The sequence below is a fragment of the Rhipicephalus sanguineus genome, chromosome 9 (assembly GCF_013339695.2).
Source record: "Rhipicephalus sanguineus isolate Rsan-2018 chromosome 9, BIME_Rsan_1.4, whole genome shotgun sequence".
Lineage (NCBI taxonomy): Eukaryota > Metazoa > Arthropoda > Arachnida > Ixodida > Ixodidae > Rhipicephalus > Rhipicephalus sanguineus.
In genome coordinates, this window is record NC_051184.2 from 3,197,949 (window position 1) to 3,222,259 (window position 24,311).

The following is a 24,311-nucleotide window of genomic DNA, read 5'->3' on the forward strand; positions in this document are numbered from 1 at the left end:
TGAATATGGGGTTCATTGCGACTAGGGGTCCTATCACGGAGTGATGCCTTTTCTGGTGCTAATGTCTTTTATGACGGGCAGATGCTTCTTGCCCTTGCTCATTGGCTGGACATACGGACAAAGTGTCAGTCTGACCAATGAGCTAGTACAAAAAGCATCTGCCCGCCACTCTTACTAATGAGCAAGAGCTAAAAGCATAACATCGGAAAAGGCATCACTCCGCGATAGCGCCTCAGAAGTGATGTTTACACGCTGGTGTATAGGTGACGAAAGAAGCAAACACAACAAAAAGTTCACTAATAGAATGATGGCACAGGTTATTATCCTAGCTTATTTAGATGCACCACAGTACAACGTCTGTGCACATAGATTTCTAACCAAATATAACATGCCTACCCCACACATGTTCTGAAAATACATTATTTTATCACCTGATTTCTGTTTCGCACCCTCAAATGCATTCGATTTCCTCTGCTCCCAAATTCGTCGTTCCGGTAGACCGCCAGTCACATATGTGCTGTGCATATTAAAGGGGCCCTGAAACACTTTTCCAGATAATCCTCTCATGGCTTCGTTAAAATGGCTTATTGCCTCACGAATCGACTGCCAAAAAATTTCTTGAATTCATCAAGTATGAGTGGAGTTAAAGGGATTTGTCATACGCTTCAAGCACTTTCTCTCTCCTTTCGTACCGGAGAGCACGGTGAAAGATACGGAGAGAGGGGAATGACGAGGGGGCAAGAAGATGCCTCCCTTTGTCAGAGTGTGATGTGACCTTTAGCACTTTCTTTTAATTTTTTCTTTAAACGCGCGGCTTACTTTCAGTGGGATCGTGAGCGCACGCATGGGCGCGTGGCGGCATTTTGTGGCAGCTGCAGTAACTCTGCAGCTCACGATGCTCAAATCAACCAACAGCCGTGGCCTTTGGGTATGTGGTGCACTAATTTAAGTATATGGCATCATCTGTAGAGGGAACAGGAAGCGATTTCTAGCTGCCTTTGAGAATCAGTTGTGAATTCCAGGCCGCATGCAGCGCTATAATTTTTGGCTTGCAAGTTCTCGAGAGCCTCGACTACCGATCAGCAGCGTTTTCTGACCAGGCTAAAAAGTGTTGCAGGGCCCCTAACATGTCTACCCAACAGCACTACATTTTTTTGATCAGACAGCTACTCGATGATCTACTAGCGATTTATTTTACGATAGGCTTCATATGAAGCAAAATGTAACTGCGGCACATACAAATAAACACAGAGTGCATACGACTACAAGCTCAAACATACGGCGCACTTGATTTCTGTCACTTATGAGTTTGATGACAATTTTCCTATTGTTGTTGTTGTTGGAGTCTATCTCCAGAGCAGCAAAAGTGCACGTGGTCTGTGCATAATCTTGCTGCCAACTATGGCAACACTACAGTAATCTCAACTCCAACAGGCTCACTTTTAAATATAATAAGCTTTTCTGCATAGACAAAAGAAACCTGTAGTATCATCAATACTAAACAGAAGCACATTACCGTGCACAGCCAGCCAGTCGTTCATGTCCTCCCTCGGTGGCAGCCGCACCGCGTCCCGCAGGTTGATGCCCGAGTTGAGCGACGCCTGGGCCGCTTGTGCAGCGAGTATCGCAATCGTGCCCGGCTCGAACTTCTTCTTCGGCCGGAACGTCTGCACCGATGACTGACCGATCGTCAGAACAGAGGCAGATTTGTTTTGGGAGGGAGGAGGACGGGAAGGATGGCATGCCGATCTCATGCATGCGCTCAGGCTACGGTGAAGCTAACTCAATGCAGCGGCACTGGAAGCGAAAGAGGTGACGGGCTGCTGCCAAACGGAGACTAGAGGATTCGGTTAGTTGGCAATGCAGTCTATATGCAGTCTATGGCAAGAATAACATGGGACATCTATAATAAAGCATGAGCAGCACTACTAAATGTCGATGAAAGCAAAGAGTGAATGGCCAGCACATGTGCTGGATTTGAAACAAAAATTTCACATTTATTGCCTCTAACATGCTCTATACACACCTCTTAGACTTGACATATGTAAGGTGTAGTTTCCATAAAAACAATAAGATTTCTTGTTGAGTGTACAGCACATGTAGGCCCACTTATTCTTCTCTTTTTTTCCCAGCATTATTGTGAACTCAAACCAATTTGTCCACCTATCTTGTCATTCTACATGGGATAAGAGAGAACACAAGTCAGATTTAATTTTAGTGGTTCAAGGTAAACAGTGATGAAATCATCCACAACAATGCTTAGCCTTGGTTAGCGCAGACAAAGAGTAGCCTCCACCAAAAATTTTGAATCTGAAGTAAGAGTGATTATATCACGAAATGCTAGCAAAAGTGGCCATTTCCATGACTGAAACAAAAAACTTTTTAAACTGTGTTCTTGACCACTTGACGTAAATGGCAGAACCCAGGATGCTGAGAACCAGCACAGTTTCTTGGCACGAACCACAACCTTGCACGGCACTTTCAGCATGATGAGAATGTTGGAATTCGTTGTCTTGGATGTGTAAAGTCTGTTAATGCCAAGGTTATCATAACTACAAAGCCGCAGCCAATGGTTGCTTAAATAAGGATATACCATCAGGCAGCGCAGGCAATATTTAACAGAGATTGATTTGTTAGTAATGTAAAATGTTAACAGCATGGAAACAGTACAAAGAAGAGGGATTGACATAACAGACAAAGCACTGCAGCTCGTATAGCTGGACATGACAGACATGGCGTACTAGTGTTCCACATCTCAACACTTGCCTTCCGGCACATTTAATTAACGCCAATAAGGCTGCCAACAAGGGCACCATGTAACCATCGCTATAACAAGCAAAGACCAGCAAACTCCAGTAATGAAAATGCTGGCCCCTACTATTTTGTGGAAGATCGCATTGTCACCTTAACCACTGCACATACTATCATTTTCAGCGTAACCTAACAGACGAGAGAATGAGCTCCAGTGCCCAATCACAACCGCACTTTGAAGTGACGCACAAGCACTCCCTGTCTAGCATAGCGTGATAACAGTGGTATCAGTGTATATGACCTCATTTGTCTGTGGCCCATTTGCCACAAAGATAACAGGGCAACCCAAGACAGCGCCTTGTCGCTGTGGCACAACTTGCCGCTGCACTTGTCGCTGCATTTGTTGCATGCACTTGTCGCTGTGGCACAACCTCTGGAGTGTGTGCGGTATAACAAAACTAATTCTGTGACTTAAGAGCAAAACTAAGTCTGTTTTTTCTTTTTTTTTTTGCTGAAATTCCATTTCAGTCTTGTCACCCATTACGACTGGCCGACTTCAGTGATAACTAAGACAGAGCATCACTTAGACCAGCAAAAGCACAAGGAGAAAGGGAATTGGAACCGAATCATTATATCACTCCAATTTTTTTTCCTTTATCACTACCAATCTGTGCCATTAGCAGTGTCATGCGAGTGAGAGGGAAGAAACTGTCATTTGTAGCATGAAACTACAAAGAAATATGTATGGCTCTCTCGGAAAGAGAGTTTGCCGGTTGACGGAAAATCCATCCTAATCCGGGATTCAAACCCAGGTCGAGTGAACTTAAGTATTACATAAAATAAAATAAATTAGAAATAAATTGGGGAATAGAATTTCACCTGTCGTTTATTGAATGCAAGCGTTCTGTTTATACAATTTCTCTTGTATGCTGCTTACGGATTGAAACGTGACATCTGCACCTCAAGTATAACAACTTGCACACACACTTGCTCAAGATAACCGTATCGTGTCACTAGGAATCTGGCAACTAAAGGCAACGTTGCCTCCAGGCCCATAGCCAGAAGGGGTGCCCTAGGGGCCCGGGCCCCGCCCCGAATTTTGATGAGGGGGGTGTTTTACTTAAAATAAACAATGAAAATATGTGTTTTTCTCAAATAGTCAAGGCCTTCACCAAGTGCCCCCCCATCCCCCAACCCCCCACAAAAAAATTCCTGGCTATGGGCCTGGTTGGCTCTGATGTAAAACAAGACAATATTACACCTATTGGACATGAATGGAAGATGGTGGAAACGAATTTATTTGCACTATTAGCCCTAAATTGTCACGTTTCAATGTGTGAGCACCGTATATGTTAGGTGAACTGCAATAAGGAAGACACAAGAACACATTGCTTCGCACCATGAAACCATTCTGTAAGTTTTCAGGATGCTGGTTCCTTATGAGAGAGACAGAATTTTAACATTACAAATTATTATCTCAGCAGACACCACAATTCTTTTTAAGTCTTTTTAAAAAAAGTGGGTTCCTCGCACCCTCATTTGCTGCCTTTCAGGTATGCTGCCTGCATAGGTAGCAAATTAACTACATAGATTACATGTCATGTTGAGCATCCAGCCAGTGAAGAAATCAGAGAAGTAAACTAAAATTATGCAAGCAGTTTCCGCAACAAAATCTATTTTGCCATTGTACATATTGCTAAATGTTTCGTCCCCAAGTAATCGTGAATACATAGTCAGTGAAGTGCGCTCTGGTGGGTAAAACATACACACAGTGTGTGCAAAAGTCAACACGTGTGATCAATTCCAGCAACAATCACTGAATAAGCACGGGTATGATATCTCACCAGCTAATAGTAGACAAACAGTTTATCTTGTCGCACTGCCTTGACTGCAGAACACAAAGAACGGCCAGTTTACAACCATTGAATGCAAATGAGGTAATCCCTTCCTACAGCAACGGAGACTACGGTATATTCCCAAGGCCCGGAGACGCACTTATCGGCTTGCGTCATCGTTAAAAGCTGCTGGCACGCGCGCGCTTTTTATCTGATCTGAACGTCGCCAGCACCGTAAACTTGACCCTCAGCGACGACAATTCCCAGTTTCACACGGAGAATACCCCGTGAACCGAAGGTAAAGGTAAGAAAAAAAAGAAAGAGTCGCAATGCGGCTGCGGCGGAAGACAGCGGCGTCGCGAAAAGGAGGCGCTCGGCGAGACGTAGGAAAGACATACGCACGCGAAGCCGGATGCAAAAGAGCTCCAACACCGACAAACACTACGGAAGACGTGTACGCGCTATCGCATCACCTAAACCGTCGCCTTCTCTTTCCTGACCTCTCTTCGACGAAGTGAATTGAATTCGCGGGTTTTACGCGCCGTAGGCTACACGACACGACGTACTCCGTGGCACGCACGTCGACGGAGACATTCCAGTTTGGTTCCGACCGCCTGACCGTCCCGGCAGCTGGGAATCGAACCCGCGACCTAATTTACCACGACGGGTCGCTCTTCGCCGAAAGCTACACGCGCAAAAGCTGGAGGAGGCGACGAACTTCCCACGTCAACTTAAAACCCCTCCCACCCCAACCCTTCGATCGCACTTCCGATCATCTGGCTTGGTTCCGTTCACAGGTCCCTTTTCGCTGGCCTCAATAACAGCGGACGCATCTGCCCTGCCCAGGTAGCCTCGAAGAGTCAACAAACAACTTCCGAATATAACCTTCGTCGGTGCTTTTACTTGTTATTTTCGCCAACCAAAAAAACCACCGCGTCATGCGGTACGGGTGCATTCCCGTTGAAAACCAAGAACTAAAGCAAAGACGTCCCTGCTTCGGCAATAGTATTTGTCGTCTATTTTTCTTTCTTTTTGTACAGGCTTTCCTCTTCACATCTACGTACCACACAACAGGATGCGTGGAGCGCTGTTTCGAAAAAAAAAAGAAACGTCTCACGTAGAGTCGCTTAGCGAACGAGGCTGTTACGAAAGACCACGGCATTGGAATGATCACCGTGTCGTTCCTTATCGGACCATTTAGAGAAAGGAACTGGGCCTGCGACAGGACTGGGCTCGACATCGGACGAACGAATAGTTGTTACTGTTAGTGGACTACCGCTAACTTCGTAAATATACAGCTGAATCACTACACCGCAGCCGTGCATCTACCCAGTGAACTTACACGGCGCGACGCCGGGAAGTTTGCAAAGGAATAAAAAAAACAAAGACCACTTGGTGACACAGCAGTGGGTAGCACCGAAACATGTGGGGGCGATGTGAACGTCCTCAAATCATGATGGCAAGTTTCAGGTGTTCACGTTCACGAATAAATCTGCGGCCGTTTTCACCGCAGCCTATTTGAGCTCCGATCTGAGCATGGAATCCACTGTCAACTAGCTAATTCTATCGGAACGATGGGGAAATAAAGGCAGCGTACAGTGCAGTGCAGAAGGGTTCATTCACTTTTAAAGAAGCGCTTCTCACAAAACAGCTGCAGTGCTGCCGTGGGCGTGTTGCGACTCGATGCCGACTTCGTTTCAACCTTGCGACGGCATCACGAGGTCTAAAAAAATGGATGACGAGTGATTGCTGTGTAAACACAGACGAAGGACTCCAAAACTGCCGTCGGGCAATCTGGCAAAGGTCAACGGGCGGCCCATGAAACATCCTTCTCGGATTCCGGACGGTGGTGCCATCACAAGTAGCAGCCGCGAAGGACAAACCACAATAACTGTACGCGAAATCCGTACTCGCATTAACGTCAGGCTGAAACAAACGATTACGCGGATCGTTGACTCCTCTCTGCGTGAGAATGTCCGTCGCCGCGTGCTCGGTAAAGCAAAAGCAAGCCAATATTTACCTTTCCCTTGTGGAAGAAGTCCACGAAGCTCGCCATCTTGGCTAGACGCTACATACGAGCGCGTAGAGGCACGTAACGAGTAGTGAAACTGGACGTCTGGACGTATCCTTGAAGCTTTTACGCACTAGCGCCACCTTGTGCTGGCTTAAGCGTTTAGGCCGTTTCGGCTCGAAATTTGAAACTGTTCTGGGTTACACCGACATCTTTGATGCAGCGCCAATGACAGTAGTTATACGGTTGCGTCTAATTTTCACGAGTAGCACCATGGTGATGCTAATACAAATATGCAATTTAAATAATATCTGATAAGCCATCGGGTGGCGTCACCACTGGCTGCCATGCAAACCTTATTTAAGGCTCATCGTCCGGATATAATTTTCGAGCTCCTATACAAAAGTCCTGATCGTATTGGTGCTAACAGAAAGGTGGGAGAAAAGCCGACAATTAGGACAAAGTCGAATCAATTGTAACAATTTTGACATTATTGTTCTAATTTGGCCGACGTCCTGGAATATGTCGCCGAGATTCTCAACTCAACTCAAACAACCTCACAAAATAGTATATATGAACACACCTTTCGTTCAGTAGAACTAATAATTATATACATTGAATGGAGAATGTGAAGCCGATAAGTACGGACTGGCAGGCACAACGCTTGCGTAGATGCCCGACCACACATAATAATAGCCATGGCAGCTTTGCCAAAACAAGTACGCACACAGACCTCATCTCCCCATGCACAATGGAGAAGATGACGAACGAGGGAGGAGGAGGAATAAACTTTATTAAGGGAAACCAGCAGGTTTAAGTGGCCGGTCCTAGGCCTCCCATGAGGCCTCACAAGAGGCAAGCCCTTGACGAACGAGATGTCATCGTTTTTATAATGAACTTATCGAACCTCACACGATACGCCCTTTTCTCCCCATCTGCATGCTTTCAGTTCTCTACATCCTGGAGCTTGTAATGTTTGGCTATTAGAGATATGCATTCGCTTTTAAATGAACACAAAAGGAGAAACATATCAAATCGGATTAGATCGACAGAATGATATTACAGTATACCTGAAATAATTTGGTCAATATATCAACGTATATTAATTAAGAATTCTGCGAATCGGTTCAACGGAATCCCGCAAGGTGGTGGAAGGATTAGGAATGGGAAATTGACAAACCACCCGTTTGTAACACGAATCAGAAATAACTTCTTCTTGGTTGCTGAAAAATTCACCTTCGCTGTGCCAGTTGCTAGCTTCCTGGTTAGTTCAATTGGTAGAGCGACCGCTCCGGAAATGCGTTGGTCCGGGGTTCGATTCCCGGACCAGGACGAATTTTTCGGAAAGAAGCTTTTTTTTCTGAGGAATCCGTATGGATTTCCATAACTATAAGGAATAAAACTAAGCCACAGCTATACAATGTGGCCTGTGAGCAGGCCCGTAGCCAGGGGGGGGGGGGGCGCCCCCTCCCCCCCGAAGCTTTTATGATACATGGTGTTTTACCGAAAATAAATAATGAAAATAGGCGTTTTTCTCAAATAGTCAAGGCTTTCAGCAATTGCCCCCCCCCCCCCCCCCCGAAAAAAATTCCTGGCTACGGGCCTGCCTGTGAGTGACTATTTTTTATTTGCCCAATATTTGTGCAGATATTTTTGTGCAACTTTATTTCGTGTCCGAGCATACTACAGTGATGCATAGAATGTTTTAAGACGAAAGCCTTAGATGCCTCATCAAACGCGAAAATTGGCCGTCGGCGTCAAGACGAGTGATGCAAAAAATCATCACGCGATGACGTCACCAAATGACGCCTAATGACGTCGCCGATCGCAAAAATTCGTGACGTCATCACATGACATCGTCGCTTAGTCGAAGGTGGGCCGATCACAGAGGCAGCTAAAACCAGGTGAAGTGCAGAAAGCTTGCAATGCCTCCGATTTCGAAACCAGTGCAAAACCACGTTAGGTACAGAAAGCTTTCGTGGGGGCCAGGGTAGGATAAATAGATTGACTGAGAAGGAAAAGAAGATGGCTTACGCCTCTGAGTCGCCTTAGGCATATAAGAGACCCTATGAGTTTTGTTTACATGAAGATATATATATTTGAACTTCAACTTGTGTCGGTCACTCTATTAACCTTTGTCAAAGATGACAAAATGTTGAAAGAGAATATTTCTCGCCACAGGTTGAATAAGTTCTTATTCAAGTCAGGTGCCAATATGGTTTTCTATTTTTCTTTTTTTTTTACTTGTACAAAAATCTGTCTCAATTTGTCCCCCTCTTCAAATACCTGTAGGATTGACAGTATGTAAAAATAAATAAAATAAATAATATTATATTGTGTCCCGTGTAATTAGATTTAGGTGCACGTTAAAGGGACACTAAAGAGAAAAACTATTTTTCTCGTATTTCTAAATTACTCTTTCACGATACCAAAAACACCACGCTTGCCTTGAGAAGACGCTTGGCAGGCGAGAAAACAATCAAAAATAAAATAAATGCCGCTGGCGACGCCACATTGAACTTCCTGCAACAGTCGCCGTGACGTCACAGATTTCGATAGCGCCTATTAGGGCCTACTCAGTTCCTAATTGGTAAAAATGAAGTGCATCGTATTTTCAGGGAGCCAGAGACTTAGCATACAAAGTTTCAGCAAATTTCGTTGAGCCAATCTGGTCAAAATGCGAAAAAAAAAAACCCTCTTTGAAATCTGTGGCGTCACCACCGGAGATCTCGGCGGGAAATTTAAGAGTGAAACTTTTGACAATGTTTTTTTTTTCATGCATTAATAAACCTGTGGTGGTGAAATTAACAACACTAGAGTTGTCATAGTTTAAAGGGACACTAAAGGCAAATATTAAGTCGACGCCGATTGTTGAAATAGTGTTGCAGAAACCTCGTAGTGCTTGTTTCGTGCCAAGGAAATGCTTATTTTGAAACAAAATCACTTTTTAATGGTCCGCACGGCGTTAGCGCACTTCAAATCACCCGCCTGAACGAACCTTCTGACGTAGCAGTTGCCGTGCCCAACGTTGCCTACTTTACTGCCCGGCCGCCGAAGCTACGGCTTCTTGTGCAACATCGGCCATCAGCCTTGCCACGGTCCACTCCGAAACTGTATAGTTCACTGTAACGGAGCTTAGCTTGGCCAGCAGCAGCAGAAGTAGAGTATCGACAGGGCGAAAATAGCGACAGCCAATCACACGCAGCTGTACGCGATACCGAAACTACCACTGAGACGCGCAGCTTGGCTGAAAACGGAACTTTTGAACCACTCGCGCCGTTCCACATGGTAGCGCCAAGAGGTTCTTTTTTCCGTGAATCAAACAGAAACGGACAAGCAGCATTTTATTACGTCTTGTAATGCACGGAAGGTTCTTTTTTTTTATTGCAACTAGTTTGATTAGAAGTGGTTAATTGTACTCGGGACTCTTTGACGTCATCGGGATCATTTCCAAAATGTCCCACTCATGCTGCACATCGTCTCCTACATTAACCTTAATTTCTCGATTACTAGAGCACTGCTGTTGATACTATTGATGTTTTAGACGTTCTCACACATTGACCTTTCACTCTGACATAAATTGTTATTTGCCTTTAGTGTCCCTTTAAACTGTCATACTAAACTAATTTGTTGTTTCACTTAAGTGCCCCTTTAAAGGGGTATTCAGACGGGGGAGAAATGCTCAGGGGGTAAAGGCGGAGCCTAGTGACGTCAGCTCGCGAGGAGAAGTCTCCACAAATGCCCCCCACTCACACGGACGAGGCAAACGGAGGGGGAGACCAGTGTTACTAGACTACTCTGGTGGCTTGCACCACCCGTTTGACGAGCTGCAGACGACCATCCAGCTGCAGACTGGACACCCACTGCCGCTCTCTGCAGGAGCAAGTGCAACAATGTGGCCAAACAAGAGCCCGAAATTCCGCCACATCCCCCACCGCATGGGGATCGTTTGTCCTTTCGGGGAAAACGTCCCCGTCTCCTCCGAGGAGGCGCGGGGGGGTCACGCCCACTCGCTAATCCGTGACGTCGCGGTCACGTGATACGCAACCCCCCCCGTCTCCCCCGAGCATTCCTCCCCCGTCTGAATACCCCTTAAAGAACGCCAGGTGGTCGAAATTTCCGTAGCCCTCCATACGGCACGTGCCTCATAATCATATTGCAAAACACCAGAAATTATTACTATTGACGTTGCATATAATGATGTTGATATTTGCTGGCGTCCATTTAGAAACGGGCCGGCGTCTAGTAGACACTTTATTACGTAATAAGTTGTTGCTTCGCCTGTTGCAGTTTAGCAGCCTCGTGGCTGCCTCTTTCTTATCATTTTGCTTTCTTTTTTCCAGGAGCGGCGCCAGGATTTTTTCACAGGGGTGTGGTGGGGGGGGGGGGGGCAAAATCCCTCTTTAGGGACCTTAGGGGGGGGGTGGCACTCACGAAAAATGAGCCCCTTCGGGGACGCAGGTGGGCGGGCAACTTATATGTGTTGTGCTTTGAGTGTGCTTGCTCTTAGGGGGGCATTGAGGGAGGGGGGGGTGCAGTTGAAAATTCCGGGGGGCTGCTGCCCCGCCATGTCCCCCCGCTGGCGCCACCCCTGCTTTTTTTCATGCCAGCATTAACCTTTACAATGTATACCGTTACTTACGGCGCCTGTAACGACTCCTATTCTATCGGTATATATCCTCTGCGTTTCCTCCAAATATTATGAACGCCTCTTGCTCATCTAATAAAGTTGTTAAAAATAATAAAGTTGTTAAAAAAATAATAAAGTTGTTTACTACTTGCCTCATCTACATCCGCCCACTTCGAACCTTCCTATCATGATTTTTTTCTTTCGTCATACAAGCCCTCGCTACTGCAATATATTCTGTCCTCGTTTGCTGTGTGCGCATTGCAATCATAACGGAATTTGCGGGCTTTCTTCTTCTTCTTCTTTTCTTTTTTTCAGCAGGAACATGCCTCACACTGTTGCTCCGGTATGTTTGTGCCCTCGCTTCAGGCCCTCTGCTCGGGCCAGAAATAACAGCACTTGCCTTCGTGTTATGCAGCTTTTCAATTCGCATTTCCGCTTGCAAACATCCATGGCCCCTGTAAAGTTTGTTGCTGGGCTAGTGAATAAGCATGTGCTTACTAGATTAAAGGAAACGCCCAACGACCACATGATGAAGACGAGACGCAACAGGCAATCCACATGGCCCTTCTCATTTGTTGGTTTCCATACTCTGCGCTCACTCTGCCACCTATGATTCATGTCACTTTATTTTTGTCTATTATCTATTATTCCACCCCCCCCCACCCCTCCCCATGTGTAAGGTAGCCAACCGAGCCTCAGTGCCCTCCGTTTCTCTCTCAGTACGCAACCAAAGGGAGCTGACCAATTGCAGTGCTTGTCTATCACGTGAGCAGAGCCTATTTCTCCCTTTTATTATTATTTTTTTTATGATTAGGGTTCGAGATTGCCACGTGACGCTTGCTCCTGGTTCTTTCCTTCCTCCATGGCACTAAACGTTGCTCAGACCCATCTAAATAGCGTCCGTCCTTTCCACAGCGCATGCGCCAGAAGGAGACGGCAAAGTTTTCCTCCGTCATACACTTACCCGACATGCGCGCTCCAACATCGTCGAAGGGGGCGGGGAATACCTGTAAGCGTAAACGGTCGCTTCCAACAGGTGCGCGCCACGAAAGAAAAGAGCAGACAAGCGAAGCCTTTCGTTTCGTATTTTCATTTGTTTTAATTCCCGCTCAGCGTACAAAAATACCGCCACCACTCTGCCATGGCCCGGGAACAGCGGAGCGCCTTCGAGGGGCGCCACTACGCCAGCTTTGGAAATAGAAGCGCGTTTTCGAGCTCGGACGATGAGGAAAGAAAATGAAAAGATGAACATCGATCGTCGCGGTCTCGTGCGCGTGTGGGCGCGCGACGTGGTGCCGCCGCACGGCAACAACGACGGCAACAGCAGCGACGACGTGAAGATAAGACAGCGACTTCTGTGTAAGAAATAAGAGTGCGGCGGCAACAATGGCGACGCCTCGGCGAAAATTCCTCCTTTTATCTCTGCGCGTATATAACTCTTCGATGATTCTTAGAGAGAAAAGAAACAGGACGGTTTGAGTTGCAGAAGCCTCGCCGATGGTGTCCTTTTGATTAGCGTGCGCGAGTGAGTGAGCGGTGAATGAGCTTGCGCATGCGCATACGAGCGTGCACGTGTGTACGTCTGTGAGCGCTTCGATAAGATGGTGACGTTGTAACGGGAATAGCGGATATGTCATCTTGGAAGAAATGTCACAAAAGAAGATTACGCATGAGACGTAGGCGTTGACCAGTCTACATAGACAAAAAGCTTCTAAGCGATCTCTCACGTTAACTTTTACTACCCGGTGTTGTTTTTTTTTCTGCCTTCTTACTTACAAGGACTCTCGAAATAATTTGATTCTTTCGACTTCTATCGATTCCTTCCGCTTCAAACTATAAGCGCCGTCTCCCAATTCCGTCCGACTCTCGGCCAATTCCACATAGTCGGCTTGCATTATCTTCACTTGGGAAAGAAACTAGAACCAGTACTAGTGCAGCTCACGACCTTATTTTCTGATGGTAGTGCAAAACACACGACCACATTTACAAGGCTAGCATGCCATGCTCATGCCCTGCTGCCTCTGTGAGGTTTATTGTGTGGGACGCTGGCAAAATGTCGCTGACTACAACGCGCACAGATTTGTTTCCAATAGATGGAGACTTTGCTTGCTTAACTTGTTTACCAGATAAACATTACGAATACAACATATGTATCACAGCAGTCTGTTTCAGTTTGCTATACACGCACTTGGAGGTTATATCGAAATACTCTATATATCGCACTACTAGAACCTTTGCTTAGAACATAAGCCAGCTTTTGCCAAATTGAACTGTAGCGTGTGTGCCTCGGGAATGCCACGCGAACAGCGCCGACAACAGGACAAAAAAAAAGAAAAAAGAAATGAGGAACACAAGACTTGTGTTTGTGTGTCTTGTTCTGCCATCGGCGCTGTTCACTGTGCTTCTGTTGTGCCATTTCTTTCAAAGCAAAACATGTACAAAACGAGAATCAGTCCTAATAAATCGTCGGCCGTGATACCCGCCAGCCCAACCACGTGACCTCTGCCACGATATTTTTACCACTGCCGACGCGGTGCGACCCATATAGATGAAATTCGTAAATTCGTACAGAAAAAAAAAAAAAGGCGGTAACGACGGCACAGTACCCGGACTACGAAAGTCGCGAATCAAAAGTTGAGATCTCACGTTCAAAAATACTGCCGTAAGCCCACAATATACAGGCCTACCAAGCGTCACGCCACGCGTGAACAGCAGAATGAATCAAAAGTGAGCAAATGATTTCTGATGCTACGGCACCTTTAAGCGTTGCGTCGCAGGTGGCGCGCGCATCCTGCGAACTTATAGAGTTCCTGCGTATATGTTCATAAAGTGAGCAGAGTTGCGCCTATCGTTTTCATGCGCCTGCCAAGCCGCTATTCGCCCAGTATTATCACGTGGCACAGAGTGACGTCTAATGTTGGATCACGCTGCCGAGAAGCCAACTTCACGGACACGATATCCGTGTTCCGCTTCGCTAGTCACCAGATGTAGCCAGGCGGTCCCACCACCATTAAAAAAAAAAAAACTTATTTAAAACCTATACTGCAGTTACAAAGACGTGCTTTAAGAACAATAACATTCTCCCCCATTCATTACCTCGGCGGCATTCTATCTAATGAACTTCGTATTCTTCGTAACTTCGTAATGGACTTCGTATTCGCTAAGAAATTATAAGGTTACTTGCCTGGTTCACAAGATACTGCACCCAGACCTTCCACTACCCAACACCGTATTCAACTTCCCGCGTGCAAACATCAGGCAAGCAAGTCACTTCAAATCTTCCTCCCTGTAACAATGTTTACACCGAATGATTGTTAGAATTCTTCGGAGGTGTAACCTGGAGCAGTGTGCCTCTAGAAATAAAAACTATGCGTAACTTTATACTTGCTCGTAAACGCTTTTTTTTCTTGTCTTGTGAATTGTAACACCTTTTTTTTTTCGTAGACATATTGTACATCACTGAAACTTGCGTATGTATAATAAAACCTATGATTTCATGACCAATCATGTGTGTTGCTAACACTTGTGTACTTTCTATGTTGGACCAGCCACGTAGGCTATTGGTCCAGGTATTTTGTACGCATTCTGTGTAATTACGTCTCAACAAAACATATTTTGATTTGGTTTGATTTGAACGCACGAGACAGGAAGGCACGCTTGTACCCGAGCTACGTTTGGCCTCCGCGCGCGCGAGAAGTGGCTTTACCGCATTGTTTTGGAGCAAATTTGGAACAACGCGCAACTCTGCTTCATTTTGGAGCATATATAACTATTGAATTCCTCAGAATAGCGGTAGCGGTAGATGTCCAGGTATAGAAGGCGTGACGCCCACACAAGAGACGTGGTACGGACTAAATAACTCAGGTAAAAAAAAAATAGATAGAAAGGAAGCCGTGAGGTCACGCTACGGCGTTGGAATGTCGAACGAGGGGGTAATTAAATAGATGTGTATAATATCACTACTACGGCTATAAAACGGTCACGCAGAGTCACGTGTTGTCTCTTTCACTCGCTCTCTTTCATTGGGCTTTAGATTCGATGCGATGTCGACTGCTGGAAACGAACCACCGCACCTGCAATGAGAACACGAAAACGACAACCATGAGTTCTACGAAATCATCGCGTTCATCATAATCACCACAACCACCGTCATCATTAATAACATTGAAATACGTCCATTTAAGACAACGAATGTATACTTTCTGTTCATTTTCCTGTCTGCGTGTGCAGTATAGGGATGGCTGCTGCATACGAAAATGGCACTCGAAAATGTAACGTTCAATGACATATTGACACTGTGTATGTAATGCGAATCTCCTTTATGGGAAGCTAACTGGCATTTACTTCAAAAGCTATTTCTTGCGCTCTCGTAAAAGACACTATTTTCAAGGCTAAAATTTGAAAAGTGAACACTGGTTAGGTACAATTGAACACGACAACTATCACATGAACTCATAATCAAAACTCTCCTGACCAGCCGTGTCCGGCCATGGTCTGCCTCATGATCTGCGTGCGCAGGGTTCCTCTTCAGGGGGGGGGGGGGGCGAAGGTTCATCGCAGTGCCCCCCTCCCTATTAGGTCAAAGTATGGGGCAGACTTTCCGCAAAATCTTGGGTGACCACGACGGCACGATATTTCCGTACTTATTGTAGGGTAAACCGGCTATGCAAAAGACCACATAGGCTAAGGAGAGGCGCGCCCGTCGCGTTCGGCCACGAGCCAAATTTGCGCCTTCCGCTCGCTAGACTGTGTTCTGGCGCTGCTGTTGCCTGTGGTAAACTCCATCGGACAGTGCCAACGTACGCTTGCACCGTCAAGAATACGCTATTTCCATGCTTCTCCTCGTTTAATCTTGACTCTCAAGGACACCACAAAGTGGCATTAGCAATTATCTGTGATCCTTCCAAAAACGAAAATACGTAAACGTCAACGCCAAAATTTAGAGAATGTAGGCTTAGCTGAAAACGAGAGAACGGGGCACGATTCGCGGCACTTCAGTCTGAAACTCCAACGAAATATTACGAAAAGTAAAAAAAAAAGGGTAAACTGCGGGATGAAGTACATATACTTCACTGTATAAGGCGAAAGCGAAATGTCTTCCAAGAAAACAGCGACGGGCGCACGGGAGCCCCTTTATACGGGCGCCCTCTAGCGTACATTCGAGGGGCAGTGACCGGAACAGCTTTCGAGAGAGAGCTTATACGGTATAGTGTGTACGTCATGGCGAACGGATCACGAAGCGGGTGGCACCGGATGGCATTGGCGATTCAGAGAAGATCCGCATTAAGGAACGAACCCGGAACGAACGCCGCGCTGCAGCCAGCGAAATGGGATTTAATCTCGCTAAAGGTCGTACATATATACATCTATATAATACATCTATATACAAGCATAAGACCAGCGGACATAAATTGCGCCACCGTGCGGGACGTACGTACCACGTCGTCTGGTTCACGACTTCGTGCTTTTGCTTTCGCGAGCATTGCAAGATTAATGCGCAGGACAAAGCGGACCAAACGCGGAAGACTACTGTGAAGACAAGACTAGCAGAAGAAAAGACAGACGAAGAGCAGACGATAAACAGAAGGCAGAAGAAAAAAAAAGCGAGAGGAAAGCAATGTAGATTGGTAGGACAGCGATAAAGAAACAGAAAATGGCGCCGAAAGAGGAGTAATAAGCTAATTTCGGAGCACGGAACGCGATTAAAACGTGGCTTTCTCCTTCTTTGATAAAAAAGAAGGTCTGTTGCGCCGTTGAACGTGTACTACACAGCCGCCGCGGCGCAAGGACGCTTGAAAACTACCTAAAAAGAAGCGGAAAAATGGAAGAGAAAACGACAATTCCGAGGGGGGATAACAAATACGGCGCCGGACCGCAGCCGAGCCTGCGTGGCGCGACGAAAAACGAAAGGCCAGACCCCGGGTTAATAAAATGAAAAAAAAAAAAAACGAACTGCGGAGCGAAAGCCCATGGCAGCTATGGGACAGCTAGGCGCAAGGCTCTCCAGAAAAGAAAAAAAAAAGAAAAAAAAAAGCCGGGTGACAAACCGTGGCTCCGCGAATGAGAAGATTAAACCGATGAGACACTGGGGACACGGCGTGCGGGGAAAAAAGCAGCGTGGACGTGTAATAAAACGAGTTTATTTCGCCATATTGCTTTTCCTTTCTTTGGAACTTGTCCCCGTGGATACGCTACGCATTGGGAGTCTCGGACCTTTCGAAAGAAGGAAAACGGGAGTGATGGCTGTGCGGGAGACAACGCGCACTCGCTGCATGCTATAGCAACTGAACTAAATGCCGCGGCGAAACAATTAAATAATACTTCAGCAAAAGCGTGTCAGCTGAAACAGCTCACAGAATAAGGGGCCGCCGAGCGCACGTGTGTGTGTGTGTGTGTGAGGGGGAGGGGGGTTACGTCGTCGAAAAAAATTTAACGAGAACGACACGAGAAAGGCCGAGAAGAGGTATTTCTCTCTTCGCGCGCAAGAAAGAAGGCACGGTCGCGAAGAAATGCGACAGCGAAATGAATGCAAGGATCGAAAGAGGGAACGAATTAGGGAAGGAAGGAGGATGAAATAATTAGGTTGAAGAGAAGATAATGCGGATGGAGGAATTAAGGGAAATGACGGGGACGGAAGGAACAGAGAAAGAGAGAACGAAAAGGAATGAAGGGAAGAAGTAAGGAAGTGATAAGGATAAAAAAGAGGAAGGCTGAAGGGAGGCTAATAGGGAGGGAAGAATATAGGGAAGTGATGGGGGCAGAAGGAACAGAGAAACACGGAATGAAAAGGAATGAAAAGAGCGAAGTAAGGAAGCGATGGGATAAAGAGAGACGTACGTTGAAGAGAAGATATGGTGGGGGGAGAATATAGGGATGTTGTGGGGACATAAGGAACAGAGAAAGAGGGAACCACAATGAATTAGGAAGTAAGGAAGTGACAGGGAACAAAGAAGAACGTTGAAGGGAAGATTATGGGGAGGGAAGAATATAGGCAAGTGTTGGGGACGGAAGGAACAGAGAAATAGGGAAGGAATTAAGAAAAGAAAGAAGTGAGGAAGTGATAAGGAGATAAGGAAGGAGTGAAGGAACGAACGGAGCGAACGGAGAGATTGGGGAAGAATGGAATGAGCGAATGAAGAATGGATGAAATAGAGTACAAAGGGAGGTGGACAGATGAAACGAAGAAACACAATTAAGAAATTGGGAACGAAGGAAACGAGTGGTGGAAGAAGAAAGGATGGAACTGTGGGCAAAGGTGGAAGAATGGGAAGAGAAGTATACGAACTGAAGTAAGAGGGGTTGACCGAATGAAGGAGTTAAAAGGAAAAAAAGAAGGCCATCCAAGACGGAGGAAAAGAAAAAGAAAATCAAATAAGGAATCAGGGAGGTGATGGGGTTGATTAAAAAGAGGAACAACCAAGTAGAGGTGCATGAATGAGGAAGGATAGACGTAATAATGAAGAATGAGTGACAGTATAGGAAAAAGAAACGAAAGAATGAACGAAGAGATGGAATGAATTAAGAAAGACGAAGATAATGAAGTAATCAGAAGAGTAAGGAGGTAGGCAAAACAAAGAGGAAATGAAAATATGGAAGGTGAAGAAAAGAGTGAGAGTAAAGAAAAACGGGAGGGAATAGGGACAAGGCGGTCCCCAGCACTGGTTTTGTGGAGGACTGTCCTGGTCAGGCCATACATATCCGTCTGCTTCTGCCGTCCACCCACTACAATGCAGTGTTCTTTCTTTTACGCCTCTCCCTCAAAGGGAAGCACACGAAGCCCCCTTTTCTCTTGTCATGTCGCTTGTTTCCACACACACGGGACCGGACATTGGTAAGGGAACGAGGGGAAGGGTACAGGGGACACGATCGGCGCTCGATTCGAAATCAATACGAAACCGCCTCGGCTGTTAGAAAACTCGGAGGCGGTGATCTACGACCGTCAGATACCGCAGTTGCGACCGAGAAAAAAAAAAGCTGCAGCCAGCGGACGACGGTTTTGTCGATGGAATGGACGTCGGGATGGACAGGCACAAACGGACGGACACGCCAGCCGCTAGGGGTCGTTTGAGGGGGGAGGAGGTGGGTGGTCTGTCTGGCAACTAAGTCCGATACGTTGAGGCTTGCGTTTGCCATTACTCGGCCGGCCTTATATACGTACGATATATTTGAGTCCTTGTTAAGAGATGTCCCCTTTTTACTGCCGCTCTGTCGGGAACTCCCGCTTCCCGATTTTTTATCCTTTCGCTTTCACCGAAACGCAAAAAGCTGAGACGACAAAGGGGTGGCAGGGGGGAGGAGGGGGAGCTTCATATTTTTCGTGATGGAACGACGCTGACCCTCTTTCTGTACGACTCCTCCCTTTCGCCCCATTTCTTTCCCGCTCGCTTCCCCTTTCGTCCCGTTGGTCTAATCTTGCGTTCCCTTTGTCGTCTGCCCAATCGTGCGGGCGGCAGTTACGACATTTGCGCTCCCCCCCCCCCTACCCAACTCACAGTCGCTCTGCACCCCCTCTTACCGCCTTCGCTAACAGCTTTGCGGACGCGTTAGGGTGGGCCTGCCGAGATGACAGAAAGGAAAGAAAAGGTCGACTCCCGCGCGCGCACCATTGCTTCTGTCCATTTGTCCGAACCCGGCTTCTCCTTACAGGCAGTCCCCCTTCCATCATATCTCTTGCACTGTTAGATTCTATTTTCTCATTCTTCTATTTTCTATTCTTCTACTTTTTTCCCTTCCATGCACCAGCGTTTCCTGCTTCCTTCCTTCGAACTCCTTCGAGGTCTCTGTCATTATACTCCTAAAAAAAATCTTCACACTTAGGTTTCTCGGTGAACTTTTCAAGACGTGATGAAGTGGACGAGCTACGAAGAAAGCGCGTCACGTAGCAGTGGCTCCCCACTATCTTCCTCTGGTTTTATATATTCATACATACATACGAGCATATATATACGTGTGTGTCCATACTTCACTGCCTGTCGTCGTAAATTCAAATATAAATAAATAAAAACGAACTTCAGCGTCCTTTCCGAGGCCTCCCAGAGAGTATGCGAAGTATGTGTAATAGGTCGACCCTCGGGAAAAGAAGTTCTAAGGTTTCACAACGCTTTGGACACTCCCTTCAGCCGAGAAGAGTGGCAGCAACTTCGAAAGATTCAAGAAAGACACGCGGGTTTAGAGAAAGGTAAAAAAAAAAAGAAAACGGAATTGACAAATACACAGAGTGACGTCAGAGAAAGAGCGTCCGCTTGGTGGGAGGTAGGATTTCAATAGGATATCCAGAGACGAAGAGCTTTGTGAAGAGTCCCTCCTGGTCGTTGTGCCACTCCATGGATCTAGGCCCCGGGTGTAGAGTATAAGAGCCAAGTGGAGAGGAGTGAAGAGGAGATGTCTGCCCCAATCGGCTTACAGATGAACCAGTCAGCGCCTTCTTATTCTTTATCGTCGCCTGTTTCTATTTTTAGGAACGACGGGCAGGGTTTTGGTTGCGTACAGGCTTTGGCCTGGTGTCGACGTCTGTGAACCGGATTACGTATATAGCGCCGAAAAATAATACATATATAGTAGAGTGGAGAGGAGAGCAAAAGCCAGTGCGCCGCGAAGAAAAATGAGCCTCGCACTCTATACCGGAGCCGGCGCAGTGACGAAAGAAAAGGAGGCTATATTGTCGGCCTCGAATTAACATTTCCGTGCAATACGGGCAAAGCGTGAAATTGAGTTGTTATTACGTTCCAAGAACCCCGATTTGATCAATATAAAGCTTCATGATTAAGAGGCACGTTGGAAACGGAGACTTCGGATTAGTTTTGGTCACCTTTGCAAGGGCGTAGCCAGAAAATTTTGTCGGCGTGGGCGGCGTCAACCACCCCTTACGCATGTTGTTTTCGCGTGCAGTATGCGTACATGTATACACATGCGAAATTGACAAATTTCGCGAAGGCGGCGTGTTGACCCCGCCCCCCTCCCAGAAACAGAAACTTTCAGAGGGATTATAACCCCCCCCCCCTGCCCCGCATAGCCAGGAGGGGTGTTGAGCCCCCCGCTACTGAACATTCTCGTTTGCGCTGAAAAACCTACGTTTGCGGGAGCTCAAAATATGCAGGCATGTGGGAAAAGTTTGGCTGAGACGGTGATAACCCTGCTAAGTAGCGACTGAGAACGTGCACGTGACTTAGTGTTTCGTGAGAGCATACGCTTTCGCTTGTGCCTTCCTTAGCGTTAGCTGTAGAAGTGACCGACAAAATTTATTGTCGCAAGAACAAACCCTCGTAAACTGTACTATAGATCGTCCTCAGCTGGGCTTCTTGCGTGCAAGCGTAACTTTAGAGCATAGGCGTGCGCAGGGTACTCGGAGGGGGGCAAGTGCGAGAAGTTTTACCGCAGCGAACCCTTTCCTTCCCAACCCCCTCCCGCGGAGGCACCGCAAACCCCCTCACGTGGTTTTGCAGTGCCTCCGGGATCGGCTCGACTTTGACCAGGCGACTATGTCATGTGATGACGTCATCATGTGACATCACGTGATGTGACATAATGATGTCACAATGACGTCACAAATTTTGGCGATTTGTAACGTCACGGTGGCGTCAGATAGTGGCGTAAGCATGTTATGATGATTTTGCGCATCGCGCGCGTTGATGCCGACGGTAAATTTCCACGTTTGACGAGGCACCTAAGGCTCTCGCCTTAATATATACACAGGGGCATGCACGAGTAATCTTACGCGATCCCCTGTGGCCTTCGCTTCGTTGCACGCAACTGTGTGTAGTGAGGCGGCGGAGCGTATAGAAACGAAGCGAGAGACATAGGGCAGAAAATAAAACTACAAAAAAGAAGAAGAGGGTCTGAGGAAGTCGACGACGGCAGTGTGTCGGCGAAAAGCCTCGGCAGTGCGGCGACAACGAGGTGGCGGCGGTGGTCCGTCGTCAGCGGCGCGGTGACAGAGTTGATATCACCCCCTTCCGTCGCCGCTGCTGATGACCGAAAACTGTCGGAAGCGAGGGGCCGATGAAGAGGAAGAAGAAGGTCACGAGAAAGGGGGGAAGTGTTGATTCGAAGCGCGGGCTTCTTCCGAGCCGGCTCGGAAAAGAACAAGATGAACGACTTATGTACCACACTCTAGAGAAGGAAAAAGACGAGAGAGGCCCTGGTGGCGAGCTAGAGCTCTAGCGAACTCGTCGCTTTTCGTCAAATTGGGGGACACCCGCTCGCGCGCGTCGCGATCCGGAAAAACGCATTTGCTGGCTGGCCGGCGATCTCTCGCTTCCTTATATATATATGTATGCGTATATATACTAACTCGTCGAAGCAAGCGAGTCTATATAGCGTATAAATCATAAAAAAAAAAGCGAAGGCAGTGCACGGCTGGTATACCTGCGCTTCTGATTACTTTTTGATCACCGCATCCAAAGGAGATTTACTTATTCATATAGATGTATGCCAGCCCGATGGCACAGGAAATTTCTCTTCGGTTGCTCCCCCCCCCCCCCCCCCATTCAAGTATACATTTTGAAAATTGATGCGCTTTTTGAAATGAAGTGTGTTCATGGAATCGACGTTCCGGTTCTTGTGTATAAATAGGCCAGGATATTGAGAGGACAGTTACCGTGGTGCATAGGCGTGCGCAATGGGGGGGGGGGGGGGGGCTAAATCACCTAAGAGGGGAGCGAAAAATCTGCCCAATACATCGACTTAGTAGGGTGGGGGGCGCTGCGATGACCCTTCCTCCCCCCCCCCCCTGATGGGGAACCCTGCGCACGCCTATGCCGTGGTGTGCATTTGTCTTGTATTTCTAGATTAAAGGTCGCGCCCTCTGGTGTTAACCACTGGAGCAGCTAAGAGGGAGGAGAGGAGGTTTCAACCCTCGCCCCCTAATAGTCGACATCTTGCATGTATATGTACGCATGCATACGTATAAACACACTAATGAACATACTTAAAGGGTCCCCCTCCCCTACCCTTCGGGATTGATTTCTAGCTACGTCCGTGGTGTTAACACCCCCCTCCCCCCTCCCCCCTTCCACCTACCATCCGCTTCTTTCCTTTCTATGTCTTAACCTTCAGAACCGCAGCGCAAAATTTAAGAAACGAAGACAAACAATGACACGCACCGCACAGGCGCTGCGTATAACTATCTTGTCTCAACCGCCCCGATAGTTGTGCGCACTCACCGTGGCGAGTCCTCCCAGCACGCCGAGCAGTCCCCCGGTGACGACGTCCACGGGGTGGTGCCTGCGGTCGTAGATGCGCGACGCGGCGCATGCGCAGGCCAGCACGAAGAGGCACAGCTGTAGCAGGCGGCAACCGCCGCGCGACCACCGTGACGTCAGCGAGGGTAGCCGCACGGCGCAGTATGCCTGCGAAACAAGCAGGGTTTAGACAGACGAACAGTGAATGTTACAAAACTGGCAGCCAACACAGTCATTGGGCTCATTGATATTGAATGAAGACGCTGTCGCTGGTATGTAACCGCAGATAATCAACATTAGCCGACATTAGCCATCCTTACCAACACTCGCTATCTATGACCTGACATTAGCCAGTGCTAGCCAACGTTGACCACAGTACAGCCAGAGCGCGAGCCAATCTCAGCCATCCTTCAAATCAACACTAGTCCGGGGTAGAATTCTCGAAACTCAAATTCGGATACTGTCCAAAACTTTTGTATTAAATTGCCGGAAAGCACATACCGCGTTTGGTCGTGAGCGCGAGTGATTGTTGACCCTTGTTTCACACCGCATTTACAAACGCGTCTGCACTCTGGATGTATCGTTGGACTATTCAAATACTAGCGGAAGCGTCACGTTAAGCGCCAGAAATAGTGGTTTCTAAGACCCAATGGGAAAAATAAAACAGAATAAAGCCGCCATTCTTGCTCACCGGATGTGACGCATAACAAGCGTACCATGGCCTCAGAGATATAGAGGGCTTTAGTGCCAGGTACCCCAAGGCGCTTTCGTACGCACGCTCTTGCGTTCGTTTGTACTCTAAGCGGCAACCATGGAAAATGCATACGCAAGACACAGTACGGCCCCGGCACTAAAGCGCTCTTATGGCACGCTGAAAGATCTTGGAGGCAATGTGACTGAACCTA

At 47.1% G+C, this 24,311-nt stretch overlaps 2 protein-coding genes across 3 annotated transcripts in view; both read right to left on the minus strand.

Moving 5' to 3' along the window:
• Positions 1 to 6,717, minus strand: part of LOC119404453 (MOB kinase activator-like 3) — a 34,526-nt gene extending 27,809 nt beyond the window's left edge. The window contains exon 1 of one of the 2 annotated variants that reach the window (XM_049418882.1): positions 6,607 to 6,717. In XM_049418882.1, the coding sequence (XP_049274839.1) occupies positions 6,607 to 6,642 (36 nt within the window). In that variant the 5' untranslated portion in view covers positions 6,643 to 6,717. The remainder of the gene's footprint in view (positions 1 to 6,606) is intronic. The other variant, XM_049418883.1, reaches the window with a different exon arrangement.
• Positions 6,718 to 12,319: 5,602 nt separating this feature from the next.
• The window catches only part of LOC119404454 (phospholipid phosphatase 3), a 29,024-nt gene continuing 17,032 nt past the window's right edge, over positions 12,320 to 24,311 (minus strand). Inside the window, exons 5-6 of the mRNA XM_037670956.2 lie at positions 23,389 to 23,574; positions 12,320 to 15,300 (exon numbers count right to left, since the gene is read on the minus strand). Coding sequence (XP_037526884.1) covers positions 15,247 to 15,300; positions 23,389 to 23,574 — 240 coding nt within the window. The 3' untranslated portion in view covers positions 12,320 to 15,246. The remainder of the gene's footprint in view (positions 15,301 to 23,388; positions 23,575 to 24,311) is intronic.